This window comes from Ochotona princeps, chromosome 24, assembly GCF_030435755.1.
Source record: "Ochotona princeps isolate mOchPri1 chromosome 24, mOchPri1.hap1, whole genome shotgun sequence".
Taxonomy (NCBI): Eukaryota; Metazoa; Chordata; class Mammalia; order Lagomorpha; family Ochotonidae; genus Ochotona; species Ochotona princeps.
In genome coordinates this window covers 26,583,819-26,602,153 of record NC_080855.1, presented here as the reverse complement: position 1 = coordinate 26,602,153, position 18,335 = coordinate 26,583,819, and the positions used below count along the sequence as shown (strand labels likewise).

The 18,335-nt window shown below is 52.6% G+C and overlaps 2 protein-coding genes and 1 pseudogene across 3 annotated transcripts in view; all 3 read right to left on the bottom strand.

Annotated features, from left to right (window-relative positions):
• Nucleotides 1–1,200: 1,200 nt before the first annotated feature.
• On the bottom strand, nt 1,201–4,948 carry LOC101529538 (2-acylglycerol O-acyltransferase 3-like). 2 transcript variants are annotated; one of them, XM_004587188.2, is made up of 7 exons: nt 4,752–4,948; nt 4,416–4,523; nt 3,910–3,980; nt 3,445–3,649; nt 3,046–3,220; nt 2,498–2,700; nt 1,201–2,410 (listed from the first exon to the last, which is right to left on the bottom strand). In XM_004587188.2, exons 1-7 carry the CDS (start codon nt 4,858–4,860, stop codon nt 2,256–2,258), a joined length of 1,026 nt encoding a protein of 341 aa, XP_004587245.2. In that variant the 5' UTR covers nt 4,861–4,948; the 3' UTR covers nt 1,201–2,255. The 2 variants fall into 2 exon arrangements, with proteins under 2 accessions (XP_004587245.2, XP_058536957.1); XM_058680974.1 differs by having other exon boundaries at nt 1,201–2,700.
• Nucleotides 4,949–10,096: 5,148 nt separating this feature from the next.
• Nucleotides 10,097–13,604, bottom strand: LOC101528797 (2-acylglycerol O-acyltransferase 3-like; annotated as a pseudogene).
• Nucleotides 13,605–14,393: 789 nt separating this feature from the next.
• The window catches only part of LOC101529047 (2-acylglycerol O-acyltransferase 3-like), a 43,223-nt gene continuing 39,281 nt past the window's right edge, over nt 14,394–18,335 (bottom strand). Inside the window, exons 4-8 of the mRNA XM_058680485.1 lie at nt 16,364–16,434; nt 15,909–16,113; nt 15,480–15,654; nt 14,745–14,947; nt 14,394–14,656 (exon numbers count right to left, since the gene is read on the bottom strand). Of these exons, the coding sequence (XP_058536468.1) occupies nt 14,502–14,656; nt 14,745–14,947; nt 15,480–15,654; nt 15,909–16,113; nt 16,364–16,434 (809 nt within the window). The 3' untranslated portion in view covers nt 14,394–14,501. The remainder of the gene's footprint in view (nt 14,657–14,744; nt 14,948–15,479; nt 15,655–15,908; nt 16,114–16,363; nt 16,435–18,335) is intronic.

The window sequence follows — 18,335 nt, the reverse complement described above, 5'->3', positions numbered from 1 at the left end:
ATATTTACTACCTGTATATTTTTAAAATGAATTAACTTTGCCAATAATAAACTCTGTGTTTTCTATGACCCTCCCCCGCAAAAAAAAAAAAAAAAAAAAAAAAGGAAGGAAAAAGAAAAGACCAAGTTACTGAGAAGGATCTTCCATCTGTTGGTTCACTCACCAAATGGTTACAACGGCCAGAGCCAAGCTGCTTTCTCCTGGGGCCTGAACACTTGGGCCATCCTCTGCTGCTTTCCCAGCCTATTAACAAGAAGCTGGATGGGAACTGGAGCAGCTGGGATTCGAACCAGGGCTCATATGGGGTGCAGGTATTCTGGCTTATACCTGTCGGCCACAGTGCAGGCCCTAACAGTGTTTATTCCCGTTTGCATTCTGGTGCAAAAACATCATTTGTGTCCTTGGCCCTGTGTTGGGTGAGTGCTTAGCCTACAGTTAATGATCCCAAATCCCATATGGGCGTGCCTGGGATCAGCACACAGTTCTGACTCCTGAATGCAACCTCCGCTAATGTAGACCGTGGCAAGGAGCAGTGATGGTTGAACCTACCAACTGGCTGGGGGACACAGACTCCTCCTTTTCATCTCCCTCCTTCTTCTTGCCCTTCCTCCTCCTCTTCTTCTTTTTTAAAGACTTTTTTTTTTCTTCTGCCAAAGGCAGTTTTACAGGGAAGATGCAGAAAAACCTTCCATCTCCTGGTTCAATCCCCTAATGGCTGATATGGCCAGAGCTAAGCCGATTCGAAGCCAGGAGGCAGGAACTTCTCCTGGGTCTCCCATGTGGTGCAGGGTCCCAAGGTTTTAGGCCATCCTCTTCTGCTTTCCCAGGCCTCAAGCAGGGAGCTGGATGGGAAGTGGAGCAGCCTGGTCTCACACCAGCGCCCATATGGGATGCCAGTACTTGCAAGTAGGTGATTAGTGTGCTGAACCACTGTGCTGGGCCCTCATCTCCTCACTTCTGCCTCAGCTCAACCCTATTCCCAGGCATTTGGGAAGCTAATAAATGCCTGAGATTGACCTTTGTCTCCCAGATAAACAATATTAAGTGTCCTTTATGTGGTATTTGAACACTTGTCTGTTTTTATGAATGTGCCTCTTGTACTGTGAAACTATTTTTATGCAGTAAAGCTATTGTGTTTGTACACACATACACATATGTATATACAACATGTATCTTGTCTTTTAAAATATTTATTTATTTTTATTGGAAAGACAGATTTGCAGAGAAAATGAGACAGAAAAGTCTTCCACCTGCTGGTTCATTCTCCAAATAGCTACAAAGTCGGAGCTGAGTTGATCTGAAGCCAGGAGCCAGGAGCTTCTTCTGGGTCTTCCGTCAGGGTCCCAACGATTTGGGCCATCCTTGAGTGCTTTCCCAGGCAACGAATATGGAACTGGAAGGAAGTGGAGCATCCGGGGCACAGTGCCCATATGGGTTTCTGGTGCATGCAAGGCAAGGATTTAGCCACTAGGCTATCATGCCAGGTCACTATATCCTGTCTTTTAAAAATACCTGTTTATGTATTTATTTAAAAGGCAAAGTGGCACAGAGAGACGGAGATAGATAGAGATCTTCCATCTGTTGGTTCACTCCCAAATGGATGCATACATCCCAGGCTGGAGCAGGTCAAAGCTAGGAGATTATTTCAGGTCTTCCACATGGGTTGCAGGGGCCCAAGCATTTCAACCACCCTCCAGTGACTTCCCAGATGCATTAGTAGGAAGCTGGGTAGGAAGGGGAGCAGCCGGGACTCAAACTGTGACTCATACGGGACATTAGCCTTACAGCAGCTTAACCTGATACTCCACAACACAGTCCCTCTCCCCACCGCCATGCTGGCTATATTTTAAAAAGAGTACTTAGCGAAGCTAGTGCTTTGACATATCATGTTAACCCTTTGCTGGCAGCGCTCACATCCAGTTTGGGCTATGGTTTGAGTCCTGGCTGTTCTATTTCTGATCTGGCTCTCTGCTTATCACGAGGGAAAACAGAGAAGGATGGCACAAGGCCTTGGGTACCAGCACATTCCTGATGGTGTATCCACAAGCCTGGGGTTCTGGGATATGCCTCCAGCCCCTCTAGATACCTGTCCAGACCAAGATGGTCAAGTGGTCATGCACACACCTTAACGGAGACTAGGGCTGGAAGGGAGATTATGAGTAGATTAAGCCTACATGTTCACTTCTAAAACCAGGCTTTATTGGGTCAGAGCAGGAACTGGGAGGCTCAAGACTCTGAGGAAGGTGAGGTCAGGTCTAGCGGAAGGTGAGGTGGGTGGAGGCGGGGACACCACAGCTTTCCTTGTGCTCCTCAAACAGTCGCTCCAGGGCCTCCATGTAGAGTCTGTGGTAGTGGTCAACCTGCTCCACAGTCGGTGCGCTGAGCTGGGGCACGGAGATGGGGGCGCCCACTGCAGGTGAGGGAAACACAGGTGAGCCAGAGGCTGCCAGTGTCAACATCCCCATGGCTGTTCCCTCCTCTTCAGGTGGGCACTCACCCACAGTGGTGATGGGCATGGGAAATGGCAGAAAACCCAAGACGTTGGGTGAAAAGATACTTCGGCCCCAGCAGAAGCAAAAGGGCAAACCTGTGATCTTCTTGTAGGTGACCTGCCACAGGTATGGCCAGGAGCCTTTGGGAAAAGCCTTACATTTAAAGGAATCATTCTCCCCAAATGAGTACACAGGCACCAAGGAGGCCCTGCAGAGAGAAGAGTCATGGTCAGGTCTTGGATTGTCCACCTACAACACTGGGGGATGAGTACAGAGAAAGGTCAAGCCCTAGGGGATAGCCTGGGACACAGGATCAGACAGAGAACAAGTGGTTCTGGAACTCTGGTGCTCTTGATCAGATGTCCTCAACCCAGAAGGGCAGGTGCCTGGGAAGGTGGCACAGCTCAGGACAGAGCACAGTGCACATCGAGGTGGACAGGGCCCTCTGGTTTGCATGTGGTCATTGCTGTGGCCCCACAATGCCACCTGCAGGCACTTGGCTAAGTTGGCATTGAGAGGACAGTCCAGCATCCGTACCTGCATGTCCACTCACCCGTGTCTTAACGCCAGGCGTACAAAACCTTTGCGATTCAGGAGTTCCAGGCAGTGCTGTCCTGGTTCTGTGTACAGAGCCTCTTGAACACCGCCAATGACAATGACCACTGCCTGGCCCAGCTGGAGCTGAGACAGGACAAAGTCCAAGCTGTGACGGCTCGCGGGACGCAGTCCTATGTCAAGAGCAGGTGGAGTCAGTCACCAGATCACTCTGACTTCCCAGTTCCCTCACTGCACCTTTCGACACGGGACAGGGGAGCCCCACCTCTGGTATATTTGAACCCTTGTATCTGAACTAGTATGAACTTGTATGGACTAGGGGCCATGTCCTAGGTGGCTGTGGGTGGGAGGAGACTCCTGCCAGGAGCTACTTCTCCCCATTCACTCTGAGACTCACCAGTGGACAGGATGTAATCTCGGAACACGGGGACGTAAAAGATGCCAGCTAATGTAGCTAACCATCTCTGCAGCCCCGGAAAGTGCTGGGAGAAGCTGTTGCATTCAGTGAGAAAGTTACAGAAGGGAGCGGTGCTTGTGATTCCGTGGGGATGGGCTCCCAGCACGTAGTTCTGGTTGGGGGGCAGTTCTGCCGTCTTCACCAGCTTGGCACAGTTGGGCAGGAAGAGAGGAGGGAGGCATAGAGGACAGGTCACTGCTGGAGGTGCTGCCCTTTGCCCCAGCAGACCTCAGAGCTCAGGGTTCTGGGATGGGCTCAGGGTCCAGCCCTCCACCCCCTGCCCCTTTGTGTCCTTTGGCAGCAGAGTTCAGGCTGCAGGACAGGGAAGGGAGAGTAGGTAAAGAGGTAGGGGAGGAGGAGAGGTGAGAGAGTGAGGAAGCATTTCTGTAGAGGGTGCCCCATCACCTTGATGGGGAAATAATCTCTTTGCTGTTCCCAAATTCTCCAATTCCGCATCCAGCTCCACATCCTTCCCCCTGTGGGCAGACATCTGGGTGGTAGAATCCCCAAGACAGGGCCTGGCGGCGTGGCCTAGTGGCTAAAGTCCTCGCCTTGAACACCCCGGGATCCCATATGGGCGCCGGTTCTAATCCCAGCAGCTCCACTTCCCATCCAGCTCCCTGCTTGTGGCCTGGGAAAGCAGTCGAGGACAGCCCAAAACTTTGGGAACCTGCGCCTGTGTGGGAGACCCGGAAGAGGTTCCAGGTTTCCGGCTTCGGATCGGCGCGCACCGGCCCGTTGCAGCTCACTTGGAGAGTGAAACATCGGATGGAAGATCTTCCTCTCTGTCTCTCCTCCTCTCTGTATATCCGGCTTTCCAATAATAATAAATCTTTAAAAAAAAAAAAAAAAGAAAAATCCCCAAGGCAGCCTCCCCATCTCTCCCCACCTGGAGTCCTGCCTGAGCGCACCTTGGCTAGGGGTGTCCCGGTCCAGGTAGATCCATATCAGGTAGAGAACAGTGAGAGACCAGAGCCGTGTGAAGAGGAGGTAGAAGAGGAGAACACTGGAGAAAGGGCCTGGGGAAAGGTGAGAAAGTTACAGAACGGAGCGGTGCTTGTGATTCCGTGGGGATGGGCTCCTAGCACGTAGTTCTGGTTGGCTCAGGCGCTCCCCTCCCTCACCTGCAGGAAATATCCTGCAGGGACATCTCTTTGGTCTTGTTCTTATCACTTGACCTGAAATACAGGCCAGCAGCCCAGACATTCCCCTTCACACACAGCAACCGCAGGCTTTTCTCTTCTCACCTAGGATCGTGAAAGCCAGCACATAGTGGAGGGCGCCCAGTGCTTCCAGCCACTTCTTCTGCAGGGTCTTTCTGGGGCAGGAGGGTAGAGGTGCTGTGGGGACACCCATCCCAGCAACTTCTTGGTCTGCAGGGTCAGGCAGGATCTTGGGTGTCCAGCGTGTGGCTGGTGAGCTGCCTGGGTCTGGAGCCCCGGTGTCTACACGCTCCTCTGAGACGGATCTTGAACTGATCCTAGTCTGTCAGTGTGGGCTGGTCCTTGGGAGGAGCTGGGCGGGACTAGGGTCTGCAGGGGGAGGGGCAGCACCTGGATGCTCAGGACTGCTTATAGGGAGGGGACAATCCATTGTGCAGCCATCTCATGGCCTCCCCAGGTTGTGCCAGGTACCAGGAGCCTGCACTGAGCTCTCTGTGCACCTGGGAATGTCAGGGCTCCCTTGGGCTCCATGTCCTGCAGCATCCTGGTGCGCCTACCCTAGCTTGCACACAGACACACTGGTGGCCCCTCGACTGATGAACCGCAGTTGTTCTGGTCACCTGCATAGGCACCCTCAACTATAAGCAATGGAGACAGAGCTAAGGGCTGGGGCAGTTTTCCATGTATACAGTGGGTGAAGAGGACAACCATCTCTGGACACATGACACAGAGCCCAGTATTTCAGACCCATCAGGGACCTCATGACACTTGGCGGGGCCAGACCTAAGGAGGAGGAGGTGGGGTTCATGGCCAGTGTGGCTGGTGCACAAGGCAGCAGGAGATGTCAGCAGCTGTTGGGCAGCAGCAGCGCTGCTGTGGGCAGGGGCTGCCAAGTACACCTAGGAGCCTATAAGGTTTGGGAACAGCTGCACAAGCTCCTTTTCCACAAAGAGGAAGAAACAGGTGCCAGGGAGGCCCCTTTGGCCTGGCTTCTTCGCTCAGGAGCAGCCCTGGTGCTTCTACCTGAACCCAGCTGCCCATGTGCCAACTTAGGAAAGTTTCAGCTGAGGGTGCCCAAGCTCTAGGCTCTGGGGTTTGCTTCCAACTGGTCCAGGGGACCAGCCCATGGCCAGGATGGCCACCTGATTACCTGCAGACTTTTTCATGGGGCACTACAACTTGAAGGGATGGTACAGGCTGGCAGGCTTTATGCTTGAGTCTTGGAGAAAAGAGTGAATAGGCACTAGGAAAGTGACACCTGGGCAAGTTCCCCACACCATCTTGTGCATGTGGGTTGAGGGGGTTGCTACAGCTTTAGCCCTGGACATGATGTTGTTCTGGCGAACACCAGAGAAGTAGTCGAACAGGGTGCAGGACAGTGGGGAGAGAAGAGAAACCAGAGGCCTCTCTGTGGAGGGTCTCCTGGATTCACAACTCCAGGAGGGAGGGAAGGGGGAGAAATCAAGGTGCTTGTTCCAGGACGATCAACTCAGTCAATTCCCCAAGGTAGGGAGCAGAAATGCATGTCCTAGCTGTCCCTGGAAAGGTGCTTGGGGGAAGGGGTCCCAAGTCTCCTCTAAAACCTCACCCACCCAGCGCAAAGTCCTCGGTGCCATCAAAGGAGAAGTTGTCAACAAATGTCCCCTTCATCCCAGAGTTGAGCTCTCAGTCCCCAGGCAGACAGTATCGGGAAGTATGTGCACTTGAACAGGTGTGGTCTGGGGAAGAGGTGCTGGAGTCAACTGGGGGTTGTGCCTGCTTAAAGGGACATGCTGCCCATTGCAGGGGTCTCCGTGATCCTAGCTGATGGAACTGCCATCTGTCACTCTGCATGAGTTACATCCACAGCTTGAGCTGACAGAGGTGCCGTGCCCTTGACCTGCAACATCATAAGCTTGTCACACCCCCTTCCCTTCACTAATAGCCTGTGTCAGGTGATTAGTTACAGAACAAATGCTAACGAAGACTCATTCTGGAACCCTCTCATCCCCAGTGACTCTGTGTAGTGAGGACCACAGTGAGGGGTGTGGGACCCTCTCCCTGGCTCATTTCCTGAGCCCAACTCTTTCTTTTTTATTAATAAATTTTATTTTTAAAATAATGATTACGTGCTTGATCAGGTTGGAAAGGATCGAGGTTTAGGAAAATTGGATAAATTCATTGCTTCCAAACTTGCTATTTCTTCTTGTTGTTCCTTGGCGAAGGGGAGAAACAAAGGGAGAAGTCACTCATGACTTTCCACACGTCCCAGTACCAGGGATGAGGAACCACCTCCTCATATCGACCCAGAGTCTCCATGTGTGCATATCCCGAGGGTTGTGTCCAGGTGGTTTGGATAGTTCTGAAATGCTGCCGATTTTACCAATCTGAGGATGATGTCACCCTCCGAATGTCCATTGGCTCCACTCACCGAGATTTTTGTTGTCATTGTTTGGGGTAGTTGTTCAGTTAGTTCTGTTCTGCTACAGCACCAAATGTGCTGCCATATTCTCCTTTTATAACAGGGCCTGTGTCCACTGCTCCACCTCTTTCATTAAATAGGGCATGTTCTTGCAGGTGAGTCCAAGTACCTGGGCCTGGTGTCCCAAGCATCACTGGGTTGACTTTGTCCACCTCCTCCCCTCACAAGAACAGTGGCCTTGCTCGACTGGTCACACCCATTCTGGTTCTTGTTGTTGGTTGTTGCAGCCCACTGCTACCTGGTCTGCACCCAGACACAGCTTTCACATAGTTCAGCGGGAGTCAAGACCAAGTCTGGCATGTTCTACACCCAAACTGGCTCTCACAAGTACCAGTGGGGGGTGGAGTCAAGTCCAATCTGTCATTCCACTGTCCCAGTGCACACCCGCACCATGGCAGTCTGCAGCCCTGTACAGCCATGCCTACTGCCCTCAGTCCTACTCTCATTCTCACCAGTAGGAACCCCAACCCAGCTGGGGTACCTCCTTAGCTCCCTAGCAAGGCCTGACCTCATCCACAATTCTTGGGTGAGCCAGCAGAAATTGCAGTTCCACAGGGGTGAGTCCACATTTCCCCCACAGATTCTGCTATCAGACCAACTTCTCTCACTCTTGTTCTACCCTCCAAATCACTTTGGTGTCGGTCTTCTACATACAGACACATGTCATGGACTTATCAATGGAAGTCTCTCAGCTGTAATTCCTAACCTGGGCAGAAAAACACAGGTTATCTCCCACTGCCACTTGTGTGATACCATCATCCCCTTGTAAATTAGACTCTAACCGTGGGGTGTGCACTTGGGCGGCCCAAGGGGCTTCACCAAGGGCCTTTGGAGCCTGGGCAGCATGGGCCCTACAGGGGGGAGCTATGTGGCTTAGCTAAAGGCACCTGTAGGGTAAAAAAAACGAACAGCCAGGATGGGGTGGTCCAAGAGTCCTGCCGAGCTTCCCTCCCCCGAGAGAGCCCATGTGATCAGCGTACATACCTCCAAGAAGGGTCTCTTGAACCTCTGCAGTGAGTGTCTCTTTCCCAGAGCCCCATCTCTATCGTAAGTACCTTTGTATTTGCATTTATGGAATGGCAAGTGCTGTCTGGGAGTTTGAACTAAGTGCTGGGCTTACAGGAGCAAGGAATACATAGAAAAGTCTGACCCGGACATGTCTGGTCTACTACCACATAAGATGGACGGGTGCAGGAGCAAGCACTGTGCTCAGCTTTGTCTGCTCAGCTTTGTCTGCCGAGATCATCATCTGCTTGCCTCCTGCTGGATCTTGACGTGGCTCAGCTGCTGCTCGAGGGGTCCCTATTACCCTCACTATTGCTCTTTCATCCTGCTCACGTTTTCAAGGCCTAAAACTCCCAGCCTCTCAGCACACTATATTCTGACCCCTGAGGATTCATAGCCAAGCAAGTACATTTTTGGTATTTATTGATTGATTGATTTTTTAGAATTTATTTTTGATAATGTTTATGTCGATGATTAGGGTAGGAAGGGTCCTGGATTTGGGGAATTTGGGTGAGACCCTGTTTCCACAATTTATTTTCCTTCTTCCTGTGTCTGGGGGAAGGGGAGAGACAAGGGGGGAAGCCCCACTCAGCCTCCCAACAGCCTCAGTACCCAAGGATGGGAAACAGTCACCTGATGTCATCACAAAGTCCATGATGTGGAGCATGCTCCAAGGGTTCTGCTTAAGTGGTTGCGATAGATCTGAAATGCTGTCGATCTCGCAGATGCAAAAATGAGGAAATCCCTCCAAGACCATTGGCTGACACAGTGCACATCTGAGTGTCCATTCACTCAGTTGACCAATTTATTCTGCCCTCTTTCTTCTGCTATGGTATCAGATATGTCCTGCAGGCTTCAATGGGTTGACATGTCCTCCATGTGCATCTGGGTGTGCCCAACCAGCCAGCTCTTATCTGGCTGATGAACAGGTGCATTTCTAAATTTTATTTTTTAATATAACAACCTAGTTGAGAGAGATGCACCCCCATGTGGATTTCTGATTAGGGATGGGAGGCTAAAGTATGGAGGAAGATGGGTGGGACTAATATTTCTTTTCATTTTGATTCCTCCTGTCTGCTGTGTGGGACGGGAGAGCAGGGGAGAATGGGACTGCTCTTACTGTCAAACTACATCATCACCTGGGGATGAGGGACAGTCATTTGATGACGTCTTAGAGATCCCTGTGTGGGGAAGAATGTTTTGAGGGTGTTACTTGGGTGGTTCGAGAGTTCTGAAACATTGCTGTCTTGGTTGCATGAGGTCTGAGAAAATGTTGCTGAGGTCTATTGGCTGACCATGTCCACCATAGTGAGCATTCATAGACGCAGACACTCGCTGCAAAGCTTGGCCAGGAGAGTTGTCCAACCTGTTCTGCTTTCCATCGTCTGCCAAGGCACTTGACGTCCTCTTCTGATCTAGATGAGCTGGCTGTCATGACCTCTGTGTGCATCTGGGCATGCACTCCACTGCTAGATATCAACAACAGGGAGGTCCAGTTCTGAGACATACAAGTAAGGTCAGACCATGTATCTTGTGACTTTCCACTGTGGCCAGGATTGAGTCTAGCTTTCTAGCTGTGGATTCCCCCAGGAAACCTTGCTGGGTTGAGGTCAAACATGATTCTTGTATGCAGCAGCCAGTGTAAGGTCAGGTTTGATCCATTACTTGTACCAGCCAAATCACGTATCAGGTGCCTTTGTTCACAGAGGGAGAGAGAGGGAGAGGGGAGCAAGAAAGGGAGAGTGAGAGAGAGACAGAGAGGCAGAAGGAGAGGGTGAGACTTGTCCCGGGTCCTTTGGCATATAGGGAATCTCCCTGGTGAGAGATTTAGATACCTGAGTCATAGGGGACAAATCAGCAGCATGACAGAAGAAGATGGAGGGCTGTACCTGGTCATGTTCATTCCATTATATTCTTTATTGAAGGGCAGAGTAGGGTAGCAGTGGAGGTGGGGAACTCAGACTCAGTGGGGATGCCAGACCATATCTAGCAGAAGGTGAGGTGGGTGGGAGCTTTCCTTGTGCTCCTCAAACAGTCGCTCCAAGGGCCTCCATGTAGAGTCTGTGGTAGTGGTCAACCTGCTCCACAGTCGGTACGCTGAGCTGGGGCATGGGGATGGGGAACCTACTGCAGGAGAGGGAGATACAATGAGCATGATGCTGCTGTTGTCTACTTCACACGAAACTCCTACTGTCCTGCAGGTGGGCACTCAGCCATGGTGATGATGGGCCTGGAAAGGGGCAGCAGACCCCAGGAGCAGGGTGAGAAGAGACTGCGGCCCCAGAAGATGCAGGGAGCAATTTTAGTGATCTTCTTGAAGATGACCTCTCCAAAGGAGTACGTGGGCACCAGGGAGGCTCTATAGAGAAAAGTCAGGTTAGGTTTTTGAGTGTCCCCTACAATGGTCACTGGGGCGATACATTTCTCTCCATGTCTCCTGATGTCACTCCCTACGTTTTTGAAAGCTTATGACTATGTTGCACCGAATGTTTTGGAAGGATGCCTCACCTATGTTGAGCAGGCCTATGGAGTGGGTATTCCCATGCACCTTCTCATTATGTGTTTCTATACGCAGCCGTGTGGCAAGACAGGCCATGGCCATGAATCGGAGAAAGGTGAAGCCCCAGGGGCTGGCCTGGGACACAGATTCAGATGGAGAACAAGTGGTTCTGGAACCTCTGCTGCCCTTGGTTTGAATGTCCTCATCTCAGAAGGGCAGGATTGGAAAGGTGGCACAGCCCAGGGAAGAGCACAGTGCACATCCAGGTTCCTGGGTCCTCTGGGGACACTTAGTGGTCATCGCTGTGGACCCACAATGCCACCTGCAGGCACTAGGATGAGTGAATCAGACAGGACAGCCCAGCATCCATTCTTGTAGATATACTCCCCCGTGTCTTAGGGCCAGGCGAATGAAGCCTTTGCGATTCAGGAGTTTGAGGCAGTGTTGTCCTGGCGCCATGTAAAGGGCTTCCTGGGCACCCCCTGGGAAAATGACCACTGCCTGGCCCAGCTTAGGTGCAGACAGAGCAAAGCCCAAGCTGTGACGGCTCGCAGCACAAAGCCCTGTTCCAGGAGCAGATGGGGAGCAGTCACCCTTTCTCCTGGCGCTCCCTATTCCCTCACACTTAGGCATGAAGGGGAATCCTCATTTCTTGGATAATTGAACAGTTGAGTTCCTCCTCCCCACTGAGCATGATGTAGTCCCGGAACACGGGGAAGTAGAAGAGGCCAGCCAGTGTCGCCTTCCAGGAATGCAGCCTTGGGAAAAGCTGAGAGTTGTTCCATTCAGTCAGGAAGTTGCAGAAGTGGTGCACATGACACTGTGGGTTTGAGATCCCAGCACATAGTTCTGGTTCGGGGGCATCTCTGCCATCTTCACCAGCTTAGCACGGTTGGGCAGGTGGAGAACAAGGAGGCACAGAGGACAAGACACAGCTGGAGATGCTGCCCTCTTCTCCAGCAGACCTCAGCACACAGGATCCTGGAATGGGCTCAGGTACCACCCCTCCACCCCCTGCCCCTTTGTTGTCTTGGGCAGCGGGGCTAGGCTGTAGAACAGGAAAGGGTGAGCAGGTGCAGGGGAGAGGGGATGGAAGAGAAAGGCAAGGAGGCATCTCTGTTGAGAGTGACCCATCACCTTGATAGGAAATAATGCCTTTGGTGTTTCTACACCCTCCACATTCTTGACCACGAGTGTATCTTCCCCCTGCGGGCAGACAGCCGGGTGGCAGAATCCTTGAGGCAGCTTCTTATCTCTCCCCACTTGGAGCCATGCCTGAGCTCCCCTTGGCTAGGGGTGTCCTGGTCCAGGTAGAGCCACAATGGCTAGGTAACCGTGAGAGACCTGAGCCGTGTGAAGAGGATAAGGAAGAGGAGAAAGTAGGAGAAAGGGCATCAAGAAGGACGGGAAAGAAACATAAGTGCCCCCAGGGACACAGAACATCAGCCCAACCACTGCCCTTCCTCAGTTGGACATATTGTTCATGGACATTTCTGTTTTGGGCTAAGGAGTTGATTAGTGCTTGTTAGCCTTGGCAGGAACAGGAACTGGTCTTGTAGCTAAAAACACCTAGACTAATTGAACTCATCTGTATCCAATAACCTGCTAAATGAGAATGTGTGTGTGGGGAGGTGGAGAGTATATAAGGAGAGTTGAAGGAGCAATGAAATGAGACTTCATAGAGATTTCTACCATCACTGGTCTCCTGTTGGTGCTTCATCCCCAGACCCTCTCCCTGTCCATGTTACTGGCTCTGCTGGTTGGAGCACATTTCCTTGGTCCTGTTCTTGGTTGTTGACCTGAGGGCCTGGCCCAGCAGCCCAACCCTCCTCCTGCAGTCCCTTCACACAGAACAACTGCCACCTTTCCGTCCTTTTATCTAGGACCATGAAAGTCACCATGTAGTGGCGGGTGCCCAGTGCTTCCAGCCACTGCTTCTGAAGGGTCTTGTTGGGTAGGATGGTGGAAGTGCTGTGCGGACGTCCAAACCAGCAGCTTCTTTTCCTGTAGAGTCTGGCAGGGTCTGAGCTGTTCCCCGTGCCAGTGTCCAGTGTACGACTGTGGAGAAGCCTTAGTCTCCTTTAGCCTCCAAAATCTTCAATCTCCTCTAAAACTGAATTTGAATGTACTTTATCTTTCAACCTGGGCTTACCCTTGGAAGGAGCAGGGCAGGTGTGAGGGTGTGCGGGGAGAGGGATGGATAGGTGGTGCTCGGCATTGGACACTGAGAGGGGACAAGTAGCTTGCCAGTGTCCTCACTGTCTCCAGGTATGCAGCAGGAGCCAACTGGAGACTGGGCTGAGAAGAATGTCGAATGGTGACCTCTCAACTCTCCCTAGGAGATACTGCTGGTCCTGAGGCCTGAGGGAACCTGCCCACTGATCACAGAAACACACACAAATGCCTCAGGACTGTCTCATGGTTGCAGAGCAGCTGCCATTTGCATAGGTGAGGACCACGAGTACTTGGGCAAGGACAATCTAGCACACCTTTGCTTCTGTAGAAATTACTCTATGGAGTATAGGCACTGTGTCCACCTGTGCCAACTGGATCCTACTGCGCTGGGGTGGCTACCCAGCTGTGGGTGACACAGCACAGTTGGGTCCCTCTCCTATAACCAAGAGTTAGAGGTTCATGTTTCACAGCAGCCACATAGTCAGCAATGGATAGGAGGAAGCCCCTGTGTCAGAAGCCATGCTCAGCTGGGACCCAGGGCTTCCATACCAGTAGGCTTAGCCCAGCCTGCTGCATCCCAGAGCAGCTGGAGGTGCTAACTCTCCTGGAAGAAAAATATAGGAACCAAGGATGCCCAGGGAGAGTTGGGTTTCTGCTCAGCCACCTCAGGTGCACCCCGACATGGTTTCCCTTAACCTCGGTTGCAACAACGACTCACCGATCCCTTCTGACGGTGGACACACTGGCTCAGGGCTTTGCATTCATCCTCGCTCAACCAGCACAGCCCTCTCACCATCCCCAGGATTGCACAACAGACAGACAACTGGGTTTGAGGATAAGAGTAGAGAGGGCACTGTACAGGTAGTGCTGGGACCTGAAGTTTCTTTCCTGGACCCATCCATGTGGAAGCAAGGCAAGACCCTAACCCCTGGCCATGAACAGAGGTCGAGGTGGAGGTAGAGTTGGGATCAGCAGGAAGCACAGGCAGGTAGGAGAATCCCTAGGCCTGTTGGCATGTGCAGCTACAGGATTCAGGCCAGCCAAGGATGCAAATCAAGGCTTGCAAGTATGGAGTGTACACCTCTCAGAGATCTGGTTCAGGAGTAGGGCTGGAGCCATGGACAGGGATTTAGAAGGGGCTGTGGGACCCAACTCTGTGTGAACCTGGTACTCAGATTTTCCCTGAAAAATTTATTCAATTCTTTGGAAAGTTAAGGTTATAGAAAGAGAAAGAGATGGATCCTCTATCTGCTGAAACACTACCCAAATGATCCCACCAGTCAGGCCCAGCTAAATCCAGCAGCCAGGATCTCGAGGCATCTAGGTCCCACATGTGTGCAAGGACCTAAACACTTGGACACTTGGACAATCTCCTGCTGCTTTCCCAGCTATGTCCAAAATCCAGAGGGTCTGTAGCTAAGCGGATGCCTTTGTTCACATGGAGAGAGGGAGAGGAAGACCTTTTTCCAGGACTTGCAGCAGAGTCTTCTGGCCGGGAATCAGGGTCCTGAGCCTCAATACCAACAGAAAGTTTGTAGCAAGATAGTACAAGACAGGACCAGACTGGGGCGGGGCGGGGGGCTGCTCCTGGTCATGCTCACTTCCAATACAGCCTTTATTGGATGGCAGGGCACAACAAGAGCTGCAGACTCAGGGCATGGGCTCAGGGATCCATGGGAAGGTGAGGCCAGGTCTAACAGAGGATCAGGTGGGTGGAGGCAGGGACACCACAGCTTTCCTTGTGCTCCTCAAATAGTCGTTCCAGGGCCTCCATGTAGAGCCTGTGGTAGTGGTCAACCTGTTCCTCAGTGGGTGTGCAGAGCTGGGGCATGGGGATGGGGGCACCCACTGCAGGGGAGGGAAACACAGGTGAGTGCAAGGTTGCCGTTGTCCACTCTGCACCCATAATCGCTCCCTTCTGCAGGTGGGCACTCACCCACGGTGGTGATGGGTGTGGAAAAGGGCAGCAGACCCCAGGAGTTGGGTGAGAAGAGACTTCGGCCCCAGAAGAAAGAGGGCGGAATGCCAGTGATCTTCTTGAAGATGACCTGGCACAGGTACTGCCAGGAACCCTCTGCAAAAGTCTTAGTGTTGAATATATCGTTCTCCCCAAAGGAGTATGTGGGCACCAGGGACACCCTGCAGAGAGATTGGGAAGGTTGGATGCTGCACTGACCCCTCAATGGACACTTTATGGACTCAGATTCCTCTTCAGTTCTTTTATGACTCCTCAAGGTCTGTACATGATCATGTCTGTACGAAAGGTTCTGTAATGATGCCTCACCTGTGTTGAGAAATGCCTATGCAGCGGGCTTTCCACCTGTACCTTCTCACTCAGGGTTTGCACCTGCAGCCCTGGGGCAAGGCCGGCACAGCCTTGTGTTCAGGGAAAGGTCAAAGGCAAGGGTTTGCTTTTGAGGCAGAGTCAGAAAGGGAACCCAGAGTTTCTCATCCCACAGGCCTGTTCTAATAAGTGGTCCTGCTTGTTCAGAGTGGAGGGAGCCTGGGACTTTGGCACCACACAGGGCAGACACCAGAACCTGAGGGGCTGACAGGTGCTTCCAGGTGTGGACTGTGACATCTAGTTCTGGACACTCCAACATCACCTGCAGGCATTCAGAGGGGTGGACACACAGAGCACAGCCCAGCGTGGAGTCTCAAATCCACTCACCCATGCCTCAGTGCCAGGCGAACAAAGCCTTTGTGTCTCTTGAGTGCGAGGCAGTGTTGTCCTGGGGTTGTGTACAGGGATTCCTGGGCACCCCCGGTGACAATGACCACTGCCTGGCCAGGCTGGGGCTGAGACAGGACAAAGTCCAGGCTGTGACGGCTCACGGGTCGCAGTCCTGTGGCATGAGTAGGTGGGGAGCAGTCAGCAGTGCACCTGAGATTCAAATTCCCTCATCCAACCCATTAACTTGGTAAGGGGAAGCCCCATTCTCCTTCTTCCCAACCCCCTCCATTGCCCATCTCCAGCCCCTACAGAGTAAGCTCAGTGTTCAGAACAGGTTCCCTGGTCTCCCCTCCCTCATGAGTTTTGGACTCCTGGAGGGAGCACTCAGGCCAGGAGCTCACTCCCTCCATTCATTATGGGGCTTACCAAGAGCCATCATGTAGTCCCGGAAGACAGGAAGGTAGAAGAGGCCGGCCAGGGTGGCTAGCCAGGGCTGTATTCCTGAGAAGTGCTGGGAGAAGTTGTTGCTCTCAGTGAGGAAATTGCAGAAGACTCCAGTGCACATGATCCCATGGGGGTGAGATCCCAGCACGTAGTTCTGATCAGGGTGCAGCTCTGCCGTCTTCACCAGCTTTGCACAGTTGGGCAGGAGAAGAGGAGGGAGACATAGAGAACAGCACATAGTTGGAGGTGCTGCCCTGTGCCCCAGCAGACCTCAGAGCTCAAGGTCTTGGGATGGGCTCAAGATCACCTCTCTATCCCATGCCCCTCTGTGTTGTAGGGCAGCAGGGCTCAGGTTGCACGACAGCAAAAGGAGAGCAGGTACAGGGTGGGGCAGAGGAGGAGAAAACAAGTCATTTCTGGGGATGGTAACCCATTACCTTGATAGGGAAATAATGCCTTTGAAGTTTCCAAACCTTTCTGGTCCTTAGCCACTTCCACCGTCTTCCTCCTGTCGGCAGAGAGCCGAGTGGCAAAATCACTGAGGCAGCCTCCGCATCTCCCCTCCATTGGATCCCTGCCTGAGCTCACCTTGGCTGGGAGTGTCCCGGTCCAGGTAGAGCCACATCAGGTAGAGGACAGTCAGAGGCCAGAGCCGGGTGAAGAGGGAGAGGAAGAGGAGAATGGAGGCACAAGGGCCTGGGGTAAGGAATGATGAAGAAATGTGAGTTCCCCTAAAACTGTTACTCAGTCCACTCCTGCATTCATGCAGCACTTGGCAGGGGCATCTTCTCTGTTCTTGTCCCTTCTCCAGGCATCCTGGGCACTGCACAGCCATCCCCTCTGCATTTCCCTCTCGCTGGGCTGACCCCAGGCACTTGAGTCCCCCCTTCTCACCTAGAAACAGGAAAGTCAGCACATATTGGAAGGCTCCGAGTATTTCCAGCCACTGCTTCTGCAGGGTCTTGCTGGGGGAGGACAGAGGTGCTGTGTGGACATCCATCCCAGCAGCACCCTCAGCCTGCAGGGTCAGCAGGGTCTCAGGTGTCCCTTGTATCAGCGTCTAGCATGTGGCTGGGGAATTGCCTGTGTCTTAAGACCTGTGTCTCCAAGTCCTCTGAGATTGATGTTGTACCGATCCTGGGTCTGTCATCTGGCCTGGCCCATGGGAGGAGCAGGGCATGGTTGGGTCACAGTGGGAAGCGAATATGTTTGCCCAAGTAAGTAATCAAGGAATGAATAAACAGATGGCTAGCCTGCCCACAGGTTTCCAGGCCATGCCAACTGCAAATTCTGTTTCCACTTCTCTAAGTTTCTCATGGCTTTCTGGGTGCCTTGGTGTGCCCTGTCCACCCTGCCTGCAGACACACTGATGTCATAGTCACTCTGCCACCTGTTGTCACGTAGAGGACTGCTTAAGCTCATGTCAGCACCTGCCTCGATAAGCAGCCAAGGTTTGGCCCTGGGGAGCCCATTAGACCTGAGCTCCTTGAACTACTGGTGAGCCACTGCATGCTGCATGTCAAGCCCTTGCACAGTGTCTACCTGGACCTGCTGGGCCATGGGCATCAGTGCCCAGGATGGCAGCCCTTCTGCAGGTGCCCAGTGGTCATTGACATCCCCTGGTCTGTATCCACCACAGGAGGGGCAGTGATGGCATTCAGGGTGGGGACAGTTTTCTGTAGATTCACTGTACATTCACTTGTGTTATGGTGGACAAGGCTGTTTCCTGGTGGACCTCCCCAAGGCTTTGCGGAATTAGCGGGGAAAGGGCTGGGCTCCCAGGCATCGTGGTGGGCATGGGTGGGTAGCAGGAATCCCAGGTAGCCTTGGGACTGGCTTTTGGCTACAACCTGCAATGCAGTGTTTGGGTTTGAATGTGGAGAAGCAGTGCATAATTAAGAAAGGAAATAGAGAACCCAGTGCAAGGGCTTAGTGGCTTAGTCCTCACCTTGCATGTGGTAGATCCCATATGGGCACTGGTTCAATTCCTGGCTGCTCCATTTTCCATCCTGCTCCCTGAGTCTAGGCTAGGTCTCTGCCCCTACTGAGCTATGTGTGAGCTGTGTCTGGGTATGGATGAGCTTTGGCTGGGCCGAAACATCCAACAGTAAGAACCAGATTGGGTTGAAGGCCAGTCAGGGAAGGATCACCATACACCAGTCCATGCAAAAGCTAAGGCTTGGGACTTGTCTAGCAGGGTAATATCCTAGGACCTGCTGGGACAGGAGGTGGATTGATTAGGGCTGGTCATGGACCCACTGATATGCGCAAGATATGGCATTGGGAGAGGTTCTGATGGAGGAGCCTGGGCAACTCCTCTGGCAGGACACAGTCCTGGCATACATTTGGCACAGGTCAGGGTGGACCAGGCTGAGCCAGTTCACATCACCTGCTGACAAATCTGAGCAC